We start from the raw sequence: 26331 nt of genomic DNA, 5'->3' as shown, positions 1-26331 counted from the left end.
AGCTTGCTGCCAGTACTGAGTGAATGAGCAAGTATTTATCCCAGTCCTTAGCCCTGAGTCTTTCAGGGCCTCTCAAGTGAACCAAGGAGCTCAATCAGTGGTCTGCTATTAACCCTTCTCCAAGCTGATGAGAAAATATGGACAGTGGTGTTCCTCTCTAACAGAAAAACATGCCCCATAATATGCTAGTGATAAAGGGGAGAAGGCATCACCAGGGCTGTGATTTGGGGCAGTCCTCTGAAGAAAAGCAGAGGAAGTCTACTTACCTAGAGACTCTTGTCATTGAATATTCTGGCCTTGTCATTGAATATTCTGGCCTCCAGAATCTGTCTTCCTTAAGGAGACTTGGTGCAACCCCTGGTACTCTGGCGGCATGTTAGCATGGCAAGTAGGGGGATGAGAGGGACACCCAGAACTCTGACCATCGAAGACTTGCTTATAAGGTTTACTTTAATGTAATGGATGCTGGTAATCTAACCTTGACCTCTGACTTCTTTCTCCCTTTCCTCTCACCCTCTCTACCACTTTAGAACTCCCATGATTGCAGGAGGGCTCTTCGTGATGGATAAGTTCTATTTTGAAGAACTGGGAAAATATGACATGATGATGGATGTGTGGGGAGGTGAAAACCTGGGTATGTATGAGCCTTGGATCTTCAGACACAAAACAGTTTCCAATGCTGGTGAAAATTCAAAACTTTGAAGAATTCATCGAGCAAGGATTTGTGTTAATCCAGGGTTGATTTGGAAAGAGTTTTAAGGCATTAGAGTTCCTGGGACAAAATTGGTCCCCAAATAAGTATGAACTTCACTCTCACTCTTAAAAGTGTCTTGGATTAGAAATTAAAATGTGTCACCCCAGGACCAGGAAGATGGCTCCAAGGGCTGACATGCAAGTTTTGCATAAGACAACCCCAGTTTCTTTTTTTTTCCCTTTTTGGGTCACACCCGGCAATGCACAGGGGTTACTCCTGGCTCATGCACTCAGGAATTACTCCTGGAGGTGCTTGGGGGAGCATATAGATGCTGGGAATCGAACCTGGGTTGGCCGCTTGCAAGACAAATGCCCTACCCGCCGCTGTGCTATTGCTCCAGCCCTGACAACCCCAGTTTCAATGCCAGCACTGCATGGTCCCTCCAGAGGACCATGTGCTGGCATAATAAACACAATAAAAGCCATCCTAAAAGTTCAAGATGCAAAAAAAAAAATTTTTTTTTAATTAAAATAAAGGTTCAGGATGCCATCCACTCTATTAGATAACTTAAGTCCCTTAAATTCCTTGAAGTAAAGAAAATTAAATGTCTTTAATGAAGTAGAGGGTCTAGAAAGAAAACTTAAATGGGAAAATGTTTGAAACAGGGCTCTTGGGAGTCATTTTAGCCATGTCAAATGGAAGGTGAGCTGGGGGTGGAGGGAGGGCTTCTCGGATTTACTGACTGGTAATTATGGAAATCATATTGGGTAGAGAGAGACCCTTTAGCTGTCCCTATGTTGTGAATGACTTTAATGTGTTTTTTTTCCCCAATAAAAACTTTCTTATGAACCTTTACCCTTTAAGGGACAGTGAAATTTTATAGATCTTAGTCTATATTGTTAGTGCCATCATTATTATATAATGATAAAAATGCTCTCTGCTTAGAGCCTTTTGTTTGTTTCCCTTTAAGTCTTTCATTTCAAGTGCTTGTATTTCTGAGCTGATTTACCTCATCTATTAGATGCCATATATTCATTCTTGCGATGACTGCAGCCCTCTCCCACCCAGTGACAACCTCCCTCAGTGGTTCCCACAAGACCCTCTTAAATCCACTAGTCTTCAGAGGTTGGGGAGGCAGACTGAGCTCAGCAAGACAATCCCCACCTTGAGTACTACCCCAAACTCTTTGTCTGGGTGCTGCCGAGAACAGTGGCAGTGGACAGCAAGCCTCAGAGACATGTGGAGCTGTACGGGAGAGGCGGGGAATGAGAACACTTGAGTACAATCCAACACTCTTCTCCAAGTGTGCTCCACCAGAACCACTAGAGTGCCCAGTTTTCCTTGCTAATAATGTAAATCTGATCTAAGCATTGAGAAAGAAGGCAAGGAACTCCCCCTTTTATCTGTGATCTGTAGGTATAGCCTCCTGGAGAGCATTATGTGGGAGTGGACAGAAGGGCATCTCATTTTATACTTTCCTCATTTGATACGGATCTCCCCAAAATTCTCAGAGCTCATTGGCAGAGCCACAGTATAAACACTGTCACTGTCCTCCCGTTCTTCATCAATTTGCCTCGAGCGGGCCCAGTAACGTCTCCATTGGAGACTTTGTTGTTACTGTGTTTGGCATATCGAATACATCATGGGTAGCTTGCCAGGCTCTGCCGTGCGGGCGAGATACTCTCAGTAGCTTGCCGGGCTCTCCGAGGGGCGGAGGAATAGAACTCGGGTGGGCCATGTTGGCTGCATGCAAGGCAAATGCCCTACCCTCTGTGCTATCGCTCCAGCCCAGTATAAACACAAGCTGGCTAAATTCAAACACACCCCCCCCCCCCCGTCATGTTGACTTATGCCTGCCCCACCCCCACCCCCCGCCTCCCCACCCCACAGTTACAGGGTTCAAGTGAAGTCAGAAGTACAAATTGCAATTGTACTTGATCTTTAAAATCTCCCACCAAAAAAACCCTGAACAGATCCTTTATTACAAAGGTACTCATACTGTCCACATTCATCAGGGCAACTGCTGACCTCCCAATGGTGTGAGGAGGGAGCGGGGTGAGAGGGGGAGTGGTTACACCCACTTTAGAAAGCACAGTATTACTGCTTTAATAGATCAGACACATAGAGAGAAGCAGGGAGACCTTCTGTTACCCCAGTGTTGAAGTTTCCAATTAGGCAATGACTCTTTCAACTTTGTATCCTTAAATACAGAGAAGTTCAAAGCTTTCTTGGGCAACAGTGAGCAGAAAAGTCAAACTTCACTGCATAGGCTTGAGTGGTTGTGATCACCACATGTGAAATTCCTGATCTGTGGCCCAGGTGGTCACCTCAGCTGTATCGGGCTCTCGACCTTGGGCTCCTGACCTTCTGTGCAGAAGATTGGACGGACCAGCATGAGGGCAATTACCCGACTCCTTCCTCACTCATCAGTCTGGTGTTGGCCATGACTGCTGATACCCTCACTGGAGATTCCATCTTACAGATCCAAACTGTTCTTTGTGATGGAAAGAGTTGTAGAGGGAAGTGCCCTTTTATCACATATGAACTGTTTCAGGGGGAAAAATGACTTTTAATTTTTCAGTTTAATCTTTTCTTACATTCAGTTAACCATCTGGCTGGGGCTGCACTTGGAACAGTTGGTGACTGGGACCAGTGCATGGGTGTGGCCCAAGAATTAAATGAACTTCTCCCATTCTAGGACACAGACAATGTGTGCTTACAGGAGTGTTGATGGCACCAGCACTCTTTCTCTTGTTTCTCCTGCAGGAGCCTCTCTGGAGGCTCCTAGCCACTGGGGACAATAGGTAGGGACTGACAGTTGTCCGTCGACAGCTTTCAGGTATCCATTGGTCACTTTATTATCCTTGGTCAGTACCACAATCCATGAGGTACCTTTGCACTTTGCAGGGTGGCCTTGGATCTCTCCTGGTGGTTCTCAGGAGACCATATTGGTACTGAGGATTGAACCTGGTTTTCACACGTGAAGCAGATGCTTCATATCTTTGAGCTATCTCTCTGGCCTATAACTGTGGGCATTTTGATGGTTGGGTGCTTATGTACCTGCCTCTTGTAACAATCTGAGCAGAACAAGTGCAGTTGCACCTCTCCATGATCACAAACCCATTAGTGAACTCAGGATTTCATCAGTACTTATTGGTAATGCTACAGTAATAAGCCAGGAGTCCTTCATATTCAGAATAGACCCCTCAAATCACTCCTGTAAAGAATTCTGATCTGAAACAATTCCTTATAGTCACACTAACAGGTTCTCCTCACTTAAAAAAAAAAACTGCTGTGATTAGGCCATGGAGATAACCTAGATATCCAGGGGGTGGCAGCCATCTCCTCTGTGAAATGTTCCAGAAGCAAGTCTGTTTTTTATTCCCACCTCCTTCAGTAGTAGAGGGCATGGGGGGATTCAGTGATGGGAGAGGGTGGGTAGGGGGTGGGTGTGTGGATAGCTACACCCTGCTTTGGGTGACTGCTACTCAAAGCAGCCTCCAAGCTTGGTTGATCACCCCTGTCTCCATCATCTCAGAGATCTCATTCCGAGTGTGGCAGTGTGGTGGCAGCCTGGAAATCATTCCCTGTAGTCGTGTGGGGCACGTGTTCCGGAAGCAGCATCCTTACACCTTCCCTGGTGGCAGTGGCACTGTCTTTGCCCGGTAAGTGTTTGAGAAAACTGAGAAGGGACCACAAATGTTGCTGACCGCCATTCAGATAGAAGTTGGCTTGGACTCTGGAAGGAGATACTCAAAATGCTAAATTTAAAAAAAAAAAATTTCAACCCAGAGTCCACTGCCCTGAAAAGCAGTCCTTTAGATTTGAAGGATACATAAAAACCTTTTCAGACAAACAAGAGCGGTGACATTTGCTGCAACTAAACCAATCCTGCAAGAATTACTGAAAGGTCATTTATAAATAACAGTGGCCAATTGCAAAAATTATTATACCACATCCATATGTGTGTATAATATATATATATACACATAAATATAAGTATATTAAAAAATCCCTATGAATTGTAATGTACTAAAACTGGTGACTGGGTGGATCAAGAAACAAAATCGAACTGCTTACAAGCTCATGGGCTCAGACTGAAAAGATGGAAAGCAGTCACACAAGTCAGTGGTAGACAAAAAAAATAATAATAAAAATAAAATTAAAAACTGGGACAGCCATACTATGTCAAGCCAAATAGCGTTCAATGTAAAGAATGATTAGAGATGGTGGACACTACTTAGTGCTTACGAAAACAATAAATTGAGGCATACTGTAATTGACAATAAGGTCAGCAAATTTCATAGTTTCTGCTCAGAAACCTACAGCATAAACACAGACTCAGAATGAAAAGATGGAAAAGTCATACAAGCTTATTCTAGACCAAAAAGTAGCTGGGGCAGCCATACATATATCAGACCAAATAGTATTTTATCTAAACGAGATAATTAGAGATAGGGACAGACAAGACCTATTGGTTAAGTAAACAGTAGATCAAGAAGTACTAACATATATGCACCAAATGAAGGGTCAGAGACATATATAAAACTTTTGCCACAGACCTAAAGAAACACATTCAGGCTGAGATTAGTACCAAGAATTTTGCTCCATGACTTGAAGGCCAGCCACACGTGCTAGGTGAAAAGGAAGCTCAGATAGAGAAGAGAGCACCAAATAAAGGGTGTTGTGAAGACCCTCCCAGGGTGGGAGAGACATACTAAAAGTAGTCTATAGACCAAACATGATTGCCACTCAATGCCTCTCTTGCGAAACACAGTACCCAAAAGAAGAGAGAGAGAACAAGGGGGAATGCCCTGCCACAGAGGCAGGGTGGGACGGGGTGGATGGGGGGTGGGCGGGATGCAGGGACCTGTGGTGGTGGAGGATGGGCACTGGTGGAGGGATGGGTACTTGATCATTGTATAACTGAAACCCAAGCACAAAAATTTATAAGTCTATAACTGTACCTCATGGTGTTTCACTAATAAAAAAATTTTTACAAAAAAGTACGTAAAGGGATATACATGAAAGGGATATACATGATAACCTTTCGGTATCTGTATCACAAACCACAATTTGAGAGAGAGAGAGAGAGAGAGAGAGAGAGAGAGAGAGAGAGAGAAGTGCTGACCATTGAGGTGGGGGGGGATGGGAGGAAAACTGAGGACCCTGGTGCTGGGAATGTAAAAAAAAAAAGAAACACATTGAGAGAAACATAATAATAGTGACAGACTTCAATTTTCAGCTCTTATTAGACAGATCCACAGAATAGAGTATTAGTAAAGATATAAGAGCCCTAAAGGAGGTGTTAAAAATTCTGGAATTAATTGACATACATGGTGCTTTCCATTCTCAAAACACTGAATACATATTCTTCTCTTATGCACATGAAGCATTCTTGAGGGAAGATTGCATGCTAGGACATAGAAAAATTACCCATGTTCTTAAATTGGAACAATTAATATTGTCAGTCACCAGTCTACCTAAATTGCCATGTAGTTTCAATGCAATCTCAATCCAAATTTCTGTGACCTTCTTAAAGGACTTAGAATGGTCAACAGTAAGTTTCTTTGTGGAACCATGATGGTTCCCTGAATAGCCATAGCCCTTCTGAGAAAAAAGAAATTGGAAGTTATCTTATTATATAACTTGAAACTATGTTATAAAACTATAGTGATCAAAACACCATGTTACTGGAATAAGGATAGATTCTCTGACCAAAGGGTTAGAATTGAGTACACAAAGACAAATCCCCATATCTATGCTCAACTAATTTTTGACAAAGGAGTTAGGTACATAAAGTTGAATAATGATAGTATCTTCAGTAAATGGTGTTTGGGAAACTGAATAGGCACATGTTAGAACAATGAAGCTGGATCCATGTCTCGTACCTTAACTCAAAAGTCTATTCGAAGTGTATCAGACCTCAAGGTCAGATCAGAATACATTGAGGGAAATATAGGCAGAATGCTCCAAGATTTGGACCTTAAAGTCCAAATTGTTTTTAATGATATGGCACCACTGGCAAAGGCAAAAGAAACCAAGTTGCTGTATTACTAAAGAAACATGGGTAAACCTTGAAGACACCATACTAAATGGGAAAAAAAATCACTTGACAAATCAGATAACAGATTGATATCCAAGGAAAATAAAGCACTCACAAAAATCAATAACAGAAAAACAAATTGATTTTGTTTTACTTTTTTTTATTGAATCACTGTGAGATAGACCCTTAAAAGCTCTTCATGATTAGGTTTCAGTTGTCTAGTGTTCCAACACTCATCCCTCCACCAGTGTACATTTCCCAGCACCAGGGTCCCCAGGTTCCCTCCCATCACCCCCCACCCCTACCCCACAGCCTGCTCCCCACAGGCGGTCCCCCCCCCCCCCCCGGCCTGTCTCATCTCTCTTTCGAGAATAATGTTTAAAATCCTTTCAAAAAACATGGAGAGAGGAAGTCAACAGACTCTGAAGTTCTCTGGAGAAGGCGGGTTTGGTCAATAGACAAAAGAAATAGTGCTCTTCACTACTTATTACCAGAGAAATCCAAATAAAGATGATAATGAGATATCATCTCACAACAGTAAGAATGATGCACATCAGAAAAACTGTGTACAGTCCATGTTGCCCCTATGGACAGCAGTATGGAAATTTCCCAGAAAAGTCAAAATAGAGCTGTCCTCTGACACAGCAATATATTTTCTTGGTGTCTACCCCCACAACACAAAAACATTCAAAAGGATATGTATACCACTATTTGTTGCAGCACTGAGCACTATAGTTAGGATGGGGAATCAACTTTGGTACCAACAACAGATGAATACAACACATAAACAGATAATAAAAATGTGTGGGGTGTGTGTGTGTGTGTGTGTGTGTGTGTGTGTGTAATATACACATAGTGGAATATTAGTAAAGATATAAGAGCCCTAAAGGAGGAGTTAAAAATTCTGGAATTAATTGACATACATGGTGCTTTCCATTCTCAAAACACTGAATACATATTCTTCTCTTATGCACATGAAGCATTCTTGAGGGAAGATTGCATGCTAGGACATGGAAAAATTACCCATGTTCTTAAATTGGAACAATTAATATTGTCAGTCACCAGTCTACCTAAATTGCCATGTAGTTTCAATGCAATCTCAATCCAAATTTCTGTGACCTTCTCAAGTTTCACTGAAACTTGAATATTAAGTGAAATAAGTCAGAAAAAAATAGTGGATGATCTCACTTATCTGTGGTATACGGGAAAATAATAAGAGAAGGGAATGCCTAAGTATCAAAGGGGGGGGGATACCCAGATTACACTTGACCCTGTGTCATAGAAATGAGGACAGGGAAGGAAAGAAAACAAGGGTAGGGGAGTAAGAGAAGTTGGATAGCGGGTAATGGGCAGGGAGTACATAGTATATCTAATAAACTATGGAGTCAACTATACTGAACCATGAAATCCAAAGTACAACAACCACTCAAGAAGCGGGCTAGGGTATGAAAGCAGCACCAGGACATAGTTGGTGGGAAGTCAATGGTGGTGGTACTGGAGTGGTATTGGAACATGATACACCTGAAACTAAACTATGAATAACTATGTAAATCTTGGTGTCTTCCTATTTAATGAATATTTTTAGAAGAAAGATGCATACTTCAAACAAACATTTTAATTCCGATTATTTGAAAAGCTAACCATTGTTAGGAGGCTTTTCAGAGAGAAAAATAATTACTTTCAAAGGGAAACATGACCACTTCATGGATTGACTTTGAGGAGCAGAATGCCATCTTTTGGGTTCTGGAGGCCAAGAAGCTAACTGTGAATGCTCTTCATAAAGTTTGCAAAAAGTTGGCAGGGTCAGATGCTGATGTCTATGCTGGTGGGAGCCTTTAATCCAAGTTAGTCATTTCAAAGTAGCTAGTTCCAGTGGCCTTATTACTCACAAATCCTGCTTCTCTCTTGGTCATGAGATGTAAGCGCATAATTCACATCCTAGAAAAGTCCTGCCAGTTGAACAGAGGGCTGTAAGATCCTCAGAAGGAAAGCATCTCTTCCCTCACCTTAGGATTCCTTGTCCAGACAGGAGAGTGAACTCGGGTCTGCATAAAGGAAAATAATTTTGATAGAGCTCATTTGTTCTTAACTTTCCCAGAGCTATTCTAGAGGCAAGAATTTCTTTTTTCTCCCCCTTGGTACCAGCCTTCTGTGGATATGTAGTATGGGTTATTTTAGAAGAATTCTCTTTTGTTCTATATGATACAGACTGCATCCTTTATATGTGTATGCATGTATATGTATATTTATGTATGTATGAATATGTATATACACATGTGTGTATACGTGTGTGTGTGTGTGTGTATGTTTGTGCTACAATTTAAATTTGCCTTGAGCTTTCTGACAATTTGTTCCATAAAAGACAAGAAAGTGAGCTATCTTGTTCGGTAGGCACACAGAATGCCTTCTCCCCATAAACACAGCACAGAGTGCAAAACCAACAGTCTTCTCTGCCCAGTGCTGCGCATCACTGCCAGAACTATAGTCCACCTAGCGGGAAGCAATGCTCGTTGACAGGAAGAAAGCAAATCACAGATCAAGGAGATTTGTTTTGTTTCTAGTAACACCCGCCGAGCAGCAGAGGTCTGGATGGATGAATACAAAAATTTCTATTATGCAGCAGTGCCTTCTGCCAGAAATGTTCCTTATGGAAAGTAAGTGTTACCGGGGTCCTGTCCCAGGATGCCTTACTTGGAATCACTGTGTGTTGGGGGAGGGGGTGTAAGAGGGAAGGGGGCAGGAAAGGGGGTATAACACAGTCTGCACCCTAAGAATCATTCTGTGGCCAGACCTGGGAACAACTACTAGATGTCAAAGGATGGTCTCTGCTTAGGTGAGGGCCCTGGGTGGAGGTGCATGGATGGGAGTGAAGGTACAAGGGGGATCGAGACTGGGGGAGGTGGGATGGGGTAGCATGAACTCCTAGGGGAAAGGTGAATGGGGGCTGGTGGGTCACAGAACAGAAGGCCACATAATCGCACTGTGCTACCTTCCCCAACCCTGTTCTGCAAGCATATTTCCAAACTTATGTAGAAAGCCTAACCCTTCATGAAGTTTTATGAATGAGTCTTTTTTCCTTACCTCCAGTATTCAGAGCCGATTGGAACTTAGGAAGAAACTCAGCTGCAAGCCGTTCAAATGGTACCTTGAAAATGTCTATCCAGAACTACGGTAAGCTCTTGCAGATTTCTCTTTGTAAGAGCATAGAAGTAACAGTACCATATAGTGAGGCCTTACGAAATGAAGTAATGATTGAACTTGGGTGGCAAGAGTAGGAGAATTGGGGCTCCCAATTGGGGCTCATGCCCTCACCCCAGCTATTGTCCTTAGGGCCCTAAATGTACTCCCTGAATTCTGTTTTCTACTAAGTTGCTTTCCCTCTATTCATGGATACAGTCTCTAGAAAGTCTCTCATTGTCATGCCTTTCTATTTGATCCCCTTTGGTAAAATGGCAAAGATTATAGAACCCAGTAAACTGTCGCATCACCCTTCTGTTCTTCTTACTCTCATTACTGGACATCCAAACCCACTGGGGGGGGGGCAGGTATTATGTCCCCCTTAGTGGGTTGTCACTTTCTACTTTGTTCTTCTTGCAGCATGCATCATCTCCCATGGTCTGATTCCTTAGGGCCCCCACAGAGGCTGGGACAAGCGCCCCCTGCCTGTGCCTACCTTCCTGGACTGGTTTGTGACACATGTAATATGGGAATGAGAATGCTGGCATCCTACATCCTGCCAGAACTAATAACAGAGAGGATTCTCTTATGGCCTTTTTTTTTTTAGTTATTTTTTATTTTAATGAATCATTATGGGCTGGAGCAATAGCACAGCGGTAGGACGTTTGCCTTGCACACAGCCAATATGGCCGACCCGAGTTCAATTCCTCTGCCCCTCTCGGAGAGCCCGGCAAGATTTTGAGAGTATCTAGCCCACACGGCAGAGCCTGGCAAGCTACCCATGACGTATTGATATGCCAAACACAGTAACAGCAATTCTCACGATGGAGACGTTACTGGGCCCACTCGAGCAAATCGATGAACAACAGGAGGACCGTGACCTGATAGCTTCCATAAAGTCATTCCATTGTGATGGTAGAAGCTGTCCTATTTGGGGGCCTAAAGGATGCAGTGAATCATTATGAGATACAGTTACAGACTTACAAATTTTCGTGATTACATTTCAATCAAACAGTGTTCGAGTGCCCGTCCTTCCACCAGTGCCCATTCTCCACCACCAGTGCCCATTCTCCACCACCAATGTTCCCAGTGTCCCTCCTGCCACCCCCACCCCTTCCCACCCCTCTGCCTCTGTGGCAGACGCATTTCCTCTTACTCTCTCTCTCTCCTTTTGGGTGTTATGGTTTGCAACATAGGCACTAAGCAGCCATCTTGTTTGGTCCATAACCTACTTTCAGCATGCATCTACCATCCCTCCAACCATCATTTGCTTAGTAGTCTCTTCTCCATCCCACCTGCCTTTTTCCCCCAGCACATGAGATCGGCTTCCAAACCATTGGGCCACCCTCCTGGCCTTTATCTCTACTATCCTTAGGTGTTATTCTCCTATTATGTTACTTTATATTCCAAAAATGGGTGCAGTCATTCTGCATCTATCCCACTCTTTCTGACTCATTCACTCAGCATGATACTCTCCATGTTGATCCACTTGTATACAAATTTCATGGTTTCATCTTTTCTAACAGCTGCATAGTATCCCATTGTGTAGATATACCAAAGTTTCTTTAACCAGTCATCTGTTCTAAGGCACTCAGGTTTTTTCCAAACTCTGGCTAATGTAAACAATAGTGCAATAAACATACAAGTGCAGATGTCATTTCTACTGTGCTTTTTTGCATCTCCAGGATATATTCCCAGAAGTGGTATTGCTGGGTCAAATGGGAGCTCAATTTCTAGTTTTTTGAGAAACGTCCATATTGTTTTCCCAAAAGGGTAGACCATGCAGCATTCCCACCAGCAGTAAAGGATAGTCCCTTTCTCTCCACATCCATGCCAACACCGATTGCTTTTGTTTTTTTGGACGTATGCCAGTCTCTGTGGTGTGAGATGATATCTCATTGTTGTTTTGATCTACATCTCTCTGATGATTAGTGATAAAGAGCATTTTTCATGTGCCTTTTTGACCTGTCACTTTAAATTAATGTCAACTTTCTGGTCCTAAATCCTGAGGGACCCTGCTGCCCTTATCAAACTTGGAAAGTTTGCAGGGTTTGAACATCCTTTTGACTTTGAAAAGGAACTGTCAGGCATATTTAGCCATAATGTGGTACATTCTTTATTTTGAATACTGCTAAGCATTTTTGCAGTAAGTCATGTCTCTCCACCACAATGGCTCCATGCTGGAGACCACTGTATTCTCTTTTGTGCTAACAATACCTTCAGAGCCTTGTCACAAAGGTTTGTGGCAAGTTTATAATGTGGCCTCTCTGCCTTACTGCTGTTCACCTATATTGCTCTTTGGAACTATTTGCTTTTAATATAATATCTGGGACCCATGCTGTCCTGCTCCCAGGTGATGAGGGTTCCAGATATCCTCCTCACCTTTCGTTTGGAGTTGAATAGCAGTAGTCACCACATGGGAGCCCCTGATCATTGTCTTCTGAACCCTAACGCCCACCCCTGCCAATGAGGGGTACCCCAAGAGTGGATTAAAGCCACAGAGTGATACACTGTTGTTTTCACTGTGAATCATTGATGGATGATGATGCCAGCTGGGACACACAGTTTTACCCTTAGGTCACCTGTGATTTGGGGGTGACGTTGAACTGTGTACTACTTAAGATCATATCCTAGGGGCTGTAGAGATAGTATATAGTAGGTAGGGTACTCACCTTGCATACAGCTCACCCAGGCTCAATCCGGGCTTCTCATATGGTCCTCTGAGCACCACCAGGAGTAATTCTTGAGTGCAGAGCCAGGAGTAACCCCTGAGCATTGCTGGATGTGCCCCACCCCCCCAAAAAAAGAGACCACATCTAAAGCATCCAGTTACCACATCCATGGGGGGAAAAATGCAAGTTCAAGGAGACACTAACTGAATATTTATGCCAGACCTATATCATTTGCTGAGACTCTGGCTGCTTAAACTGTAACATTTTGGGTTTCATTTGCAACCAAACACTGTGCAGAAGGAGAGCTGGTGAGAGAATGTGCCCAAAAGACCATATGGCTGGTATTTGGCAGAGGCAGGTTCAGTTCCAATCTCCTCCTAAAGCATTTGGCTCTCACCTGCCATGCTCCATGGCTTCTCTTCATAGAAACCTGGCAGAACTGCTTCTGTTTCCCTACCAGGGCAAGGTTCAGTTTTCAGTCTTTTAGAAAGTTTGTGGCTCTAGGACCTGACCACATTAATTGCTTTCCTAAGTGACTTATACCATTAAAGGAACTTTTTCTCTCCGGGAAAATTTCCCTGATGCAAATATAAAGAATTCTTCTCTGACTTCAGTCTTGATATTGTTTTAAAACCTAGAAACTGAAAGACATGCTATTTCATGGGCCCGCCTGAGGTGGGGTGTGGCTACTGTCTGGTAACAGCCTTCATTTCTCCTGCTGCCTCAGCATCCTACAGAGTTTAGCAACTGATTCTCTGCTTACTTTCCAGGGTTCCCGACCACCAGGACATAGCTTTTGGGGCGTTGCAGCAAGGAACCAACTGCCTTGACACTTTGGGTCATTTTGCAGATGGAGTTGTTGGGGTCTATGAATGTCACAATGCTGGGGGGAACCAGGTATGTATTCGCAGGGGCAACAGCGTATCCTAGAAAACCCAAGGAAACAGAGAGAAGAGGGTCCTGAGATTACAAGTCCTGTGTTTGTGTCAACCATCCTTCTGTATTGGGAGATGTCTGGTTAGAAGCACTGGGTTCTTGCAAGTGTGTATTGGCTAACACCCAGTCTGGGCATGGCTGCAAGGCTGGTGGCCTTTAACTCTTCTTCCTCCCCATCATCTTGCCATTTGCCCCCCCTCCCCCACTGTAATATGTGTCATCCCCAGACTCCCTGTCCTGGGTCTGAGTCAAAACTTGTCCGAATGTACTTGTAGACACCTGCCTGTGTCCTTTTTCAATCAGAGCCATCACAGGCACCATAAAAATCATTATTATCCCCATCTGTTAAAGTAATAGTTCAAATGTAAAATAGAAATAATTTCCAGCTTTCATTCAACACACACATGTATCTTTTTCTAGAGGAATATCATCATTGAAAGGAGAGATTTTTTTTTTTTAAGTGAAGGTCTTTTAAACCTGAGGCAGGCCTGGTGTTCCATAAGGTGATTTCCAAGAGAAAATAATAGGCACTTGGTAAAATATGGTCTTTGTGTACTAGAGAAGGTTGGACAATGCAGTATACTCTGATCCCCTTTATGAAAATATGCCTGGCAGGGCAAGAGAGATAGTACAGTGGGTAGGGTGCTTGCACACAGGAGACCTAGGTTTGATCCCCAGAACCCCATATTATGTTCCCTCAAGTCCCACCAGAAGAGATCCCTGAGTGCAGAGTAGGGAGGAAGCCCTGAGGATCACCAGATGTGGCCCAAAAACTAAAGAAAAAAGATGCAATATATTGACACTGAAGATCAGTATTCGTCTCTGGAGAAATGAAAGGGGAGAAAATGAAAATACGCCTCGCTCTCAGAAGGCTGGTAGTTTCTTGGAGAAATAAAAATAAAACAAGCCGTTTTAACCCACTGTATTCAGACTGACTTTGGATGAAGTTTTAAGGGGGGAAAAAAAACCCAAAACTTGTTTTTAAAAGGATGCCTGCTTTTGTGTAAAGTTAGATGTTCAAATCCTCCTGAGGAACATCTGTCGAGTCAGACTACATTCCCGGATGCTGAGCCTCCTTTCCTCACTTGGTGAGGCTGTCACTGTATTGCTTGGCTTGCACATCATCAGTTGGATGAGGGAGACGCAGGAGGACAACCCCAGCCTGGCTCTCACTCAGTGTCTGTGGGCCTTCCCTCTAAGCCTTGACCTTGCCTCCCCAGCTCTCAGGTATGTCCCCACCTCTGTTCTTGGCTCTGGCCCCCCAGCCCTGGGGGCAGCTTGATTCTAAGTCTTTAAAGCTGACTCTAAAGCTGACTTTCCATGTATACTCTTGTCCCTAAACCTGTCAGCATAGGAATGGGCTGAAAAGAGGAACCTGTACAGGAATAGTAGTAGCATCGAGGATGAAAGGGTTAAGGAAACCAAGAACCATGTTTGCTGGCCCTGGCATGGAAGCAGGAATAAGTTTTTCCTTCCCTCAGTGAGCATTTCTGTGTCCTTGTCAGTCCTGTTGTAAGGGACTGAAATGAAATGTGTTTTCCTGGGAAAATGTTTTCTACTGGGAAAATCAGGAGCCTGCCAGGCTCACTCATCCCACACCTGCCAGGTCATCGCAGACTGTGTGGTCTGTGATTATTCTCATCCTGGAGTGGTTTGACTGCAAAAAACTCTTTCAGATACTTTGACTTCTATACTAGAGGTCCTCAGATTTATTTGTCCTACCACCACCATTTCAGGGAAAAATAAGCATTCCATCGGGGCTGGAGCAATAGCACAGCAGGTAGGGGTTTGCCTTGCACGCAGCCAACCCGGGTTCAATTCCCAGCATCCCATATGGTCCCCTGAGCACAGCCAGGAGTAATTCCTGAGTGAGTGAGCCAAGAGTAATTCCTATGCACCACCGGGTGTGACCAGAAAGCCAAAAAAAAAAAAAAAAAAACAGAAAAAGAAACATTCCATGCCCCCCTGGGGAGTGGTAGCAACCACTTTGGGAAACAGTACTCCACTCTAAGCATAAAGATTTCTCTGGGACATGGGCACAATATTGAAGTGAAAAGGCAGTGATCTTCCTTCCCCTCCCCACCCCCAAACCCTACCCAGGAATTGGTATTTGAGCCCCAGAGCACTCCTCCCTGGAGAGCTGGGCAGGCCGACCATGAGGCTACTGGCTTCCTATGCAAGTTTTAGTGTCTCCTTTTAATCTCCACAGTGTCTTGGTTTGTCCAGTTAATTCTGGTCTCCATGTTCAGTGCTCTGGAGCTGCTCTCAGGATGTCCTTACCTTGAAGGGAATAGGTAAGGGCCTCCCAGCTATGGCTGCTCCCAACTACATGTGGTAAGAGTGTTGTATCATGGTCTCAGCTCAGATGGTGGCCTGACTCAGAGCCTGAAGCTAGCCCAACTCAGCTCAGGTCTGCCTTGAAGAATATACAGGACTGCTCTTTTGCCCTTTTCATGTTTGCTGTTTTGATAGCCCTAACACAGGCTTTGGTTTCCTCTCCAGTAAATGTGACTAGGCACCTGCTATGCCAAGTGCTGTGTTAGGTCATTGTGGGTCATGGTTAAGGGCCAGAGAGATAGTATAGCTGGTAAGGTGCCATTTCATCCTTGGCATCTGATATGCCCACACACACACATACGGTAGCACGGTCCTCCCATTGTTCATCAGTTTGCTCGAGAGGGCCCAGTAACATCTCCATCGTGAGACTTGTTGTTACTGTGTTTGGAATATCGAATATGTCACGGGTAGCTTGCCAGGCTTTGCCATGCGGATGAGATGCTCTCGGTAGCTTGCCAGGCTCTCCGAGAGGCGCGGAGAAATCAAACCTGGCTCGCTAGGCCGGCAGCATGCAAGACAAATGCCCTACCGTGCACACACACACACACACACACACACACACACACACACACACAAAACATACCAGGAGTGATCCCTGAGCACAGCCAGGCGTGACCTAAAAACAAAGACAGTCATCGTCAGGCTCTTTTAGCTTGGCTCAGTTTTCGTGTATATAAAATGGAAATTATAATTGCCTCTCACGGGGCTGTTGTGTAAAGCACTGTAAATTTTACTCAGCAGATAAAAGGCAGCCAATGGATATGAGTGTGTGTGTGTGTGTGTGTGTGTGTGTGTGTGTGTGTGTGTGTGAATAGATCCATTTCTCATTTCACAGAACTTACTGAGCAGTGGTGGTACGACTTACTACAATAGTAGTTACTGCTTTTGCTTCATTATGTAATTTATCTCTTCCATTCATTACAAAACACATTTATAAAGGCTCACTCTCTCTAGCCCGCCTGCATGTGGAGGCAGTCGTTCTGAAATAATGTAGGTGGAACAGTTAGCCCTGAATTTTCAGGGTAATGTGGGTAACTTAAGTTTGAACTACAGTGTTTGTTTACAACTCATATGTAAATGATAGAAAATTGCCGCTCTGCATTTTCATTTGGGGCCACAATACACAGTTTGTCCAAGGTACTCTGGTTTGTGAAGAACTTTTACACATCATTCAAGTCATTCCATGATGCATAATGAGCCTTGCCTCTCCCAGGGCTCACTGTTTTTTTTTCCTTCTCAGTATTTATTGTACTGTATTTTCCCCCTTTTTATTGATTCACCCAGAGTTACAGTAACAGAGCTTTCATGTTTGAGCTTCGATCATACAATCATCAAACACCCATTCCTTCACCAGTGCTCGTTTTCCACCACCAAAATCCCCAGCCAGTATCCGTCCTCCCATCCCCCCCCCCAATTCCACAACTACCCCTGCCTGTGTGGCAGACAATTTGTACATTACTCTCTTTCTCTGCTTTGGTTACCTTCGATATTTTGAGCTTAGTCCCACCACCACTCATACCTGCCATGCTAGGCAATGCTAGACAGTGTGTTTTGTATCGCTTATTATGGATACAAAATAATGTCTAGGAGTTCAGGAATTCTAAAATGTTAATAATTAGGGTCTGGAGAGATCACTGCAGCAAGTTGCTCGGGTCCGAGATTCATTTGTGTGTCTCCAGATCATGGCCTTGTGGGAGCTTGTAGACGGTGGCTGTATGTGGGCATCATCTCAGAATCCCATTGGGACGCGAGGAAGGAGAAGGGCTAACTCCTCCCAGGGCTCACTCTTAGGCAGAGTCCTTAGTGTCTGATATGATTCTTTCCCTTAGTTTCTTCCTTCCCTTTTGCCCCTATCTATCTCTGGAGCTCTTACACTCCTTTCATTTCATTTCACATTTTATTTCATTCCAGGTGTGGCATGCCTCTGATTTCTCTTCTGTGTTCTAGGAATGGGCTTTGACGAAAGAGAAATCAGTGAAACACATGGACTTGTGCTTGACCGTTGTGGACCGGGCCCCTGGCTCCCTCATCAAGCTGCAGGGCTGCCGAGAAAACGACAGCAGGCAGGTGCGTCATCCTCCTGTCATGGACTGCAGCTTGTGCTTGTGCCATGCTCTGAGTAATGTGCCACTTCCCTTTCTCCCTGAAACTCCTGTCTCTCCTCTGACTCCCCCAAGTCCTGTGGTTCTCCTTTGGAGTGGCTGTAATCAGGAGGTTTGTCGACTCCGTGCTCTGGATTGCTTCCGGGAGTCTGCCTTACTACCCTACCTTCATTCATCCTGGGTTATATCTTTCCGATATTCATGATCAACGTGTATTTGGGCCTCACACTCTAAATTGACTGAAAAGGCAAAGCCATATTTTGTCACTGTCTGTTCAACAAGTCTTGAAGATTTGTTAGGACATACTCTGAGCTGGGCACTAGTGGAGTGTTAGGTTGTTGCCTCCTCATAGAGGTGTAAGGTAAGCAGTACTAGAAGCTTCTTGTAGTAATTATAATACCACATCATCTGGATGTGGATGCCCCAAAACTGGTGACATAGGCATCTTAGAGATGGAGATGCTGGTAGCTGGAACACGCTTTCTGATCTAGCACATTGTGGTACAAACCCTACAACTTTCACAGTATCAGACCTTTGTATGTAGTGGTGCAGACCTCAGGCACAGGAGTAGAGGGAGGAATCGTAGCAAAGCAGTGTCCTGTAGAGCATAGCTTCTCTGTGGGGCAGAAGCAAAGGTCAAACTAAGAAGGCATGAGAAGGCATGTGGTGGTAGCCCATCACACCACACCATGCACATGGCCCAGGCTCAGAATCCACCTGTACAGTTAGGAAAAATGCCAGTCTGAATGTGGAAAAGTTCTATATTAAAGCTTTGTTTAAAAGATAAGAGGTTGAGGGCCAGAGTGATAGTACAACAGGTAGGGCATTTGCCTTGCACATAACCAACCCAGGTTGTATCTCTGACACCCCTTAAAATCCCCAGAGATCTAGGAGTAAGCTCTGAGGTCACTCCCTCAAAAACAACTGTCACTGTCACTGTCCTCCCGTTGTTCATCGATTTCCTCGAACGGGCCCAGTAACGTCTCCATTATGAGACTTGTTACTGTGTTTGGCATATCGAATACGTCACAGGTAGCTTGCCAGGCTTTGCTGTGCAGGTGAGATACTCTCGGTAGATTACCGGGCTCTCCAAGAGGGGCGGAGGAATCGAACCCGGCTCAGCCAGGCTGGCTGCGCACAAGGCAAATGCCCTACCGCTGTGCTATCACTCCAGCCCTATGGGTGTTCTAGTCTTTTATTTTTGAAAGCGTGTTCCAGCTACCAGCATCTCCATCTCTAAGATGCCTATATTAGAAGTTTTTATTTTCTTGTCGAAGATTAATATTCTCATTTTCAGTTATATTCTCATTCTCCTTCCCAGACCACTCAATGTTTTTTAAAAGATGTCATGTGCTTCTTTAATTCATTAACTATTTTTCCATTTTAAATTTACAAAAAGTCTAAATGATTATAAAGTTTAAATACATGTATATACATGGGCATAAGTCTGTGTGTTTTACTTTGCCCAAACAGTTAAGAATATTATTTTTTCCCTTTTAAGCTTCTCTTCTCCAAAATACTCCCTGGTGGTAACTTGAACCATGGAATGATAACTAGTGGTAGAACTAGAAACAGTCACAAAAAAACCTGCTATCATGACAGTATGTGGAATACTAGCTCTCGGTCCCTCTTCCTGAGATAGAATGTAGGAAACTGAAGCACAGAGCCTTCTGGAGTCAAATCCAATACTGATTTCACAAAAAGGAAAATATTCACTGTCATGTGGGAGGGCCAAGGTCAGCACCAGGTCCTTTGCCAAAATCCCAAGTGTCAGGAAAACGCTGGCAAAGGACCACCTCTCACCTGTCCATTGCCCGAACCCTCCCTGTGTGTCCATCTCTCCTGCTCCACTCCTCATTGTTGGGTAGAGGGTGTGTACCCTGCAGGTCTCTGTTTTCTTTGGCATTCCAATGCTTCTCTGTGCTGCTGATGCAGTTTTCTGACTGAAATGAGTCTAGTCCCTTCCCCCAGGACCCAACCACCAAGAATTCTTGCAGATCAGGCATTAGATGAGCTTGGTATTGACTGATCCTGCTCACACCCGCACAGTACTGCCCAGAGTATGTAATAGGATAGGGGTGTCTGGAGATAGCAAAGGAATGATGAAATGATGCTTTTATTTGTCTCTAAATCTTTTTGAAAAAACAAATAATCCCTTAATCTTAAAAGGGATTACCCTGACTAAAAGTGTGTTTTATATCATAAGATAAAAGGTGCTTCTGCTGTTTTATCAATCTGTTATTTCAATTTGGGGGAACCATTACAACTGACACCCTTTAAATGCTCCCATCATGTGATTTTAAAAAAAAAAAGACCTGCAGACAATGTGCTTTTTGGAATCTGTGGCCCATATAAATTCATTCAAGAGTAAGAAATATTAATCCCATACTGTCAAAAGATTTTTAGTAATACATATTGGAGCTTTAGTAGTGCACACAGTATAAAGAAATCAATTAGACTAAGAGAATAAATGAAGGAGGAGATTTTAGAAGAAAAAATGTTGCTTTTATTTTTTAAGAACAAACAGATTTTTATATAAACAACAAGGTAAAAGTTTCCAATTTCCTTCAGGCTTGGTTTCAGCTTTTCTTTCTTGCCAGAAGATATATGGTTGGTTGGTTGGTTGGTTGGCTGGCTGGCTGGCTGACTGGCTGACTGGCTGACTGGCTCGCTGGATCACTGGCTGGCTGGCTCATTGGTGGTTGAGTCTGATTGGTTGACATAGTCATGGTAGGGTGCATTGTGTTACGTACTTTAGAAAGAAGACCCTGCCCTTCATATGCATTGTGTTCAGAACTCAGCAAGTATCAATTGATCCCTGTTATGCAGAGTATGGAGTGCATTGGGACAGTTTTCTCATGCCTCAAGTTCACATAGCAGTGAGAAGATAGCCAGAGATAAGTTTTTCAATATGCTGTTATTCAAGAACATAACTGTTCTTAGCTGAGAAGAAGGCCTGAGTGGGAGCCTGCTGATGCACAGGCCTCCAGGCAGGCAACTGCCCAATGACCAAGGACAGGACCGGGGTCTCTATGAGGGCTCAGCTTTCTGGGGCTCTTTTTGGGGGATAAAATGTATTCAATTGAGTGAATTCAGGAAATTACCTCTCTCAAGTTCTCGTGTGGGCACTCGAAGGAGCAGGAACCCAGAGTTACTGGGGCTTGAACAAGGAGACATCAAAGTGAGGTAAGGGTTGGACAAGGGACATTGACTCTTGTAGCCCCCTAAGAGGAACCTTAAGTTGAAAATCAGAACAGAGAGCACAGACTATTTCCTGTGCCCTTCCCTGTACTTGGTTGGTCTTGGACTTCTGCTACCTCCCATCTTTCAGACTCAGAAATTTCCAAGAAGTTTGTTTCCTGTGATGAGACAAAAACAATCCTATACCATGCACATGTTGTTGGTACTCATCTCCTAATGGATCCTTGTTTTTGTTGCAGAAATGGGAGCAGATCGAAGGCAATTCCAAGCTACGGCACGTGGGCAGCAATCTGTGCCTGGACAGCCGCACTGCCAAGGTGGGGGGCCTGAGTGTGGAGGTCTGCGGCCCTGCCCTCTCTCAGCAATGGAAGTTCTCGCTAAACCTGCAGCAGTAGCAGGGCCAGAGCCCATGCCGTCCTGCTCCTGTACCCTCCGGCTGAGTTTGATGATTACATTCTTGATTATGTTTCTTAAACTTTCCACGAAAACTATATACCTCAGTATTCCATCATGGTCCGACAGTCGGAGGACTTCAGCAGGACACAGGGTACGGGCAAACCCAGCAGAGGCGAGTACAGAGAACTGCTCTCCTCAACTCCTAGGATGCAGGCGGGTCTCTTTTGGGGGCCCCATGGTGCCCCTCTTCCCTCCCAGCTTCTGCTGAGCAGCACCTCCAGCGACTGCATGAACCAGTGGTCAAGAGGGAACCTGAACATGTAAGTGGAGGACAGGAAGGGGATGTGGTTGCTACATCACAGTGTAGAAGAGAACACTTTTGACTCTCCTGTTTCGATCCCATCCAAATTCCATATGGTTTCCGTAGGCCCGAACTGTGTTACTTTGTTTTCAGGTTTATGTGGTATTCCTTCCCAGGCTCCTCTATCCCCAGTCTTCCTAGCACAGACCCTTCCTCCACATGATGTGCTTGCTCTTTTTAAAACATGGACTTTTCTATGGTGGGACACTAAATAGAAATATATATAAAGAATGTGCGGTCAGTTCCCTATGGTTTCTCTAGGTTGTCCTCATCTCTTCACTTCCCCACAGAGCAGTTCACGGCCATAAGGAGGAGGACTGGTGCCCGTCGGGGCCAGTTCCCTGCAGGAGGAAGTCACCTCCTTTGCCCCTGCAGCCTTATCAGTGAGTAGGTGCTACTGTGGCCATCTGGGGTCTCTCCCAAACCTTCCCCAAGGCTGGTGGCGTCTGAGGCTACACCCTCAGCCTTCAGCCCTGGCGTCTTCATTGGGCGTCAGCGTGGGAAATACTCCAATGTCTTGAAATCCACTCTCTTGTGCCCTTGGTATCTGTAAACCTGGATGAGTTACTCATTTTGACAAATATTACTTTGGGTGTATTTAAAAATAATGTTTAAGAATAAATAAACTAATCCCACAGTGCACCGTGAGGGTAGGGAGCTAGTTCACTTGCTGGAACTTCTGTCAGGGGCTCTGGGCCTTAGGTCTCAGAGGGGAAGGCAGGAGTGGCCCAGCAGTCAGTCACGCGCAGCAAGTAAAGCCTCAAGGCACAGCCGGGGCTTGTGGCTCTAGAGCAGGTTCATCGTAGTCCAGTCCAAACCTACAGTGGGAACAGGCAGGGACATCATGTGCTGAAGTTTCTGCTGGACAGCACCCCCACCATAATGGCAGACCACACCTCCAGGTGACTCCTCTGTCCCTCTGTGATCACTGCCCTCCTTCCTGCTCCATGTGCCCTTCTTGTCACTCCTGCCCACACACATACCAGAGGCTCTCAGAGCCTCCCCATGGTGGGATATGCAACCTAAGTGCCCATTTGAATGCCCTGTAGGGGGCCCGGGAGTTGCAGGGTGAAGAGTATCAGCAGGAGACCCTCACAGGTAGACACTTACTAAAGTGCCACCATGTTTCCTGCCTGTTTCATCCCAGAAGACCTGTCAGTTTTTACTATGACAGTGATGTGTCCTCTGGCTTCTCCCTTCTTGCCCACTGCCCAGTAACCTGAAATAGGGCCTTAGGCTGAATCTGTTCTGCACACTTAACCTAAATCTCCAAAACGGATCTTGTCAAGTCTTGGGAGAGTCCCAGGGACTTGTTTCAAGAAGTGGAATCAGGGGTTGGGGCACAATCATTATACCGGTGTTCTCACTCAAACTTCCGGGTTTCCATGTCAGACCCTGTCACCTGTGAGTTACCACAACTGTTCAAATAGAATACCCTTTGGTGAAAAATCAATTTGGCATTGATACAAAAGAACTTTTAAACAGGTTCTTGATGAAAACTTCATTTGCGCACCTCTACCCACCAGAATCTTTGTACCTCTGGGGCAGGTCCACTAAGTCTCTTGGGGTTGGGGGTAGGAGTTGCCTATCCCTGAGCTGTGGATGGCAGTGACCCTGAGTCGTGCAGATGTGGTGAGCAGAGGTGGGCTGGGCGGGCTCCCTTGAGGTGAGCTATGTTTACATGTCACAGTGTGCCAAAGTGACTTACTGTGGTTGCATTATTTTCTAGTCATCGGGACTATCCCACCCTCCCACCCTCTTTTTACAAGTAAAGATTCTTTCCTAAGAGCCCTCTGAGCAAAGCGTGGTGAAGTTAGTTATTTCTCTGTGGTGGTTTTTCTTATGTCTTCATAAAAGCTACAATGATGGTATGTTTTGCAAATTCAAAATATAGTTTGGTAATTTTTTTTCCAGTTGATTTTTAAAAAGAACTGCTGTACAGAGCTTGTACTTTGTCCATTTTATAGATGGAAACCATCCTTGAAAATTGTTTAACTTAAATAAAGAGAAGATACTTTATAGATAATATTCTACTGATGGCTGTTGTCATTCTTGATCTTTACAGGATAAACTGTTGCTTGGGGAATGTGATTATGGTCCTTCTCTGCAAGGGCCCTGATCAATTACTATTTCTTATCACACTTTTTAAAATGCATTCACCCGGGGACAAAGAAATAGTTCAATGGACTAAGCCTCTACTTTGCATGCTAGATGCCTGGGTTCAAATCTTGGCACCACGTGGTCCCCTACCACCACCACAAGTGACTCCCACAAACACAGAACCAGAAGTAAGTAGCATTGCTGGGTGTAGCCCAGAAACAAAAAAATCTAAAAATTGTGTTCATCTTTTATTGCTACATTCTTGTATTGTTGATTCTTACTTGCAATAAAAATTTGTCGTTTGTGGAGTGTTTATGTGTGCCTGGCAATAAGCCACTCTTTTACATTCTCCTGTCTCCTCACAGTCACCTGTGGGAGAGTGTTCAGACCTGCATTCCCCAACTGATTGGAGGAACTGGCACTTAACAGCCTCATTCTACTGAAGGTCATACTACCCTTATGTCTGCCTAGACTCACACCCCAGTACTCAGACTGTAATCCTGCATTCCACACCAGTGTAAGGAAAGGGCACAAGGCAGATCCTCTCACCTTTTGAAGGTTTTCAAATCTGTAAGCTTATTTCCCAAATATCTAGGGATCTCCAGCTGTGTGAGAGGGGGACTTGTTCTAATAAGAGCCAATCCCCGTGATGCTGAGCCCAGTGCCAGAAGGAAGCATGTGGTGCTGGGAACCAAACTCAGGGCCTTGCATCTGCTTGGATCGTGTGCTACTACTTGAACCTTCTCCCCACCCAGGAGAGGCCCTTCTCCCTTACTCTTGGCCTTTGGGAGTACTGCCTTTGTACATCCCTACAGATAAGTCAAGGATACACCTTGTTGACTAATTCTTGGTTTAGCATTTTGGATCCACAGTGGGTAGGATAAAGGGGTGAGGGCTGAAAACATTCGCCTGTTGAAGGTTTGAACCTTCTGGAGGCCACATTTATGCATCCTTTTTTTTTTTTCATTAATTGAGATAACTGAAAACTTTACTCTTCTGCCAACTGAGAAATAAAACCTTTTCCTATAATTTAACAGCACTGATTCAAGCAGTCCTTTAGGAATCATGTGCTTTCTTGTTTTGCAGCAGTGAAAACAGATTCATTGGGCAAGTATCTGCAAAGCTCTTAGCACTGGTTGTCCTGAAGCACTGGGAAGAAAAAGCCAAACACGTGTCCCATACCAGAGAGTGGGTTAGGATGGATGGGTCAGGTATGGGTTCCTGGGAGCTCAGGGAGGTGACTGGCCCTATTTGGGGTATGGGTGCTGTTCCATGAGCTGTTAACTGGAGCAGAGAGCTTCAGGTTTGCAAAAACTTTTTTTTTCTTTTTTGGGTCACACCCAGCAATGCTTAGTTACTCCTGGCTCTGCACTCAGGAATTATTCCTGGTGGTGGTTGGGGGACCATATGGGATGCAGGGAATCAAACCCAGGTCGGCTGTTTGCAAGGTAAACACCCTACCTGCTGTACTGTCACTCCATCCTCTGCTAAAACTTTTAGAATCAGATTACTTACCCCAAATTAGCACTTTGATCTTACACTATACCTCACAAAATTTCAGTAAATTAAAATCTCTTGTACTTTTTTTTGACCAGGGACTTACCTCAAAGAGATAAAGAAAATCCCTTCCAGCTTCCTTTCATATTCCTGATATTGCATCTGTAAGGTCTCAAAGAAATGATGCATGCTCAGCAAGTGGTTAAGGGGCGGGAGCCCCCCTCCCCCCGCCCCTTAACCACTGTAGGGAACCTCAGGCTGCAAAAAGGACTAGTAGTTGTCTTCACCTGGGTTACAGCCACAGGAGCAGACTTTAAACTCAGTGGTGAGAATAAAGACTGCATCTCGCATAAATAAATCTCAGAAGACATCAAAAGCCGCCGTTAATCTTGGACCCGTGCTGAACAAACTAGAGTAAATCATAGGGGGCCGGGTCAGCCTAGTGCCCACCCAAGCAGAGCACCTGGCAGCTGCTTGCTTCCACAATCCAAAATTTCCTCCAGTCCTATTGCCTGAATCCACCATCTCACCGAGAAATAATCTGCTGAAAATTTGGACATACGGGTTTCGTGACAAATCTCCAGGCTTTCTCTGGAGTCAGAATAGGCTACCTTCCCCCACCTCCCTCTACATCTGGAAACCTCAGCAGTCACATCTAGACTCCAAAGCTGCCACCCAGTTAAAAAACTCCAAGGGCTGGAGTGATAGCACAGCAGGTAGGGCGTTTGCCTTGCATGCGCCGACCCGAGTTCAAATCCCAGCAATCCCATATGGTACCCCGAGCACTGCCAGGGGTAATTCCTGAGTGTAGA

The 26331-nt window shown here is 44.5% G+C and overlaps 1 protein-coding gene across 2 annotated transcripts in view; it reads left to right on the top strand.

Moving 5' to 3' along the window:
- The window catches only part of GALNT2 (polypeptide N-acetylgalactosaminyltransferase 2), a 230287-nt gene extending 208352 nt beyond the window's left edge, over positions 1-21935 (top strand). For both annotated transcript variants that reach the window (XM_056130748.1, XM_056130739.1), the window contains exons 10-16: positions 531-634; positions 4233-4359; positions 9302-9394; positions 9828-9911; positions 13360-13486; positions 17810-17929; positions 21405-21935. In XM_056130748.1, the coding sequence (XP_055986723.1) occupies positions 531-634; positions 4233-4359; positions 9302-9394; positions 9828-9911; positions 13360-13486; positions 17810-17929; positions 21405-21560 (811 nt within the window). In that variant the 3' untranslated portion in view covers positions 21561-21935. The remainder of the gene's footprint in view (positions 1-530; positions 635-4232; positions 4360-9301; positions 9395-9827; positions 9912-13359; positions 13487-17809; positions 17930-21404) is intronic.
- Positions 21936-26331: the final 4396 nt, after the last annotated feature.

Source organism: Sorex fumeus, unplaced genomic scaffold (genome assembly GCF_029834395.1).
Source record: "Sorex fumeus unplaced genomic scaffold, SorFum_2.1 ptg000007l, whole genome shotgun sequence".
NCBI lineage: Eukaryota > Metazoa > Chordata > Mammalia > Eulipotyphla > Soricidae > Sorex > Sorex fumeus.
This window is presented reverse-complemented; position numbering and strand designations above follow the sequence as displayed.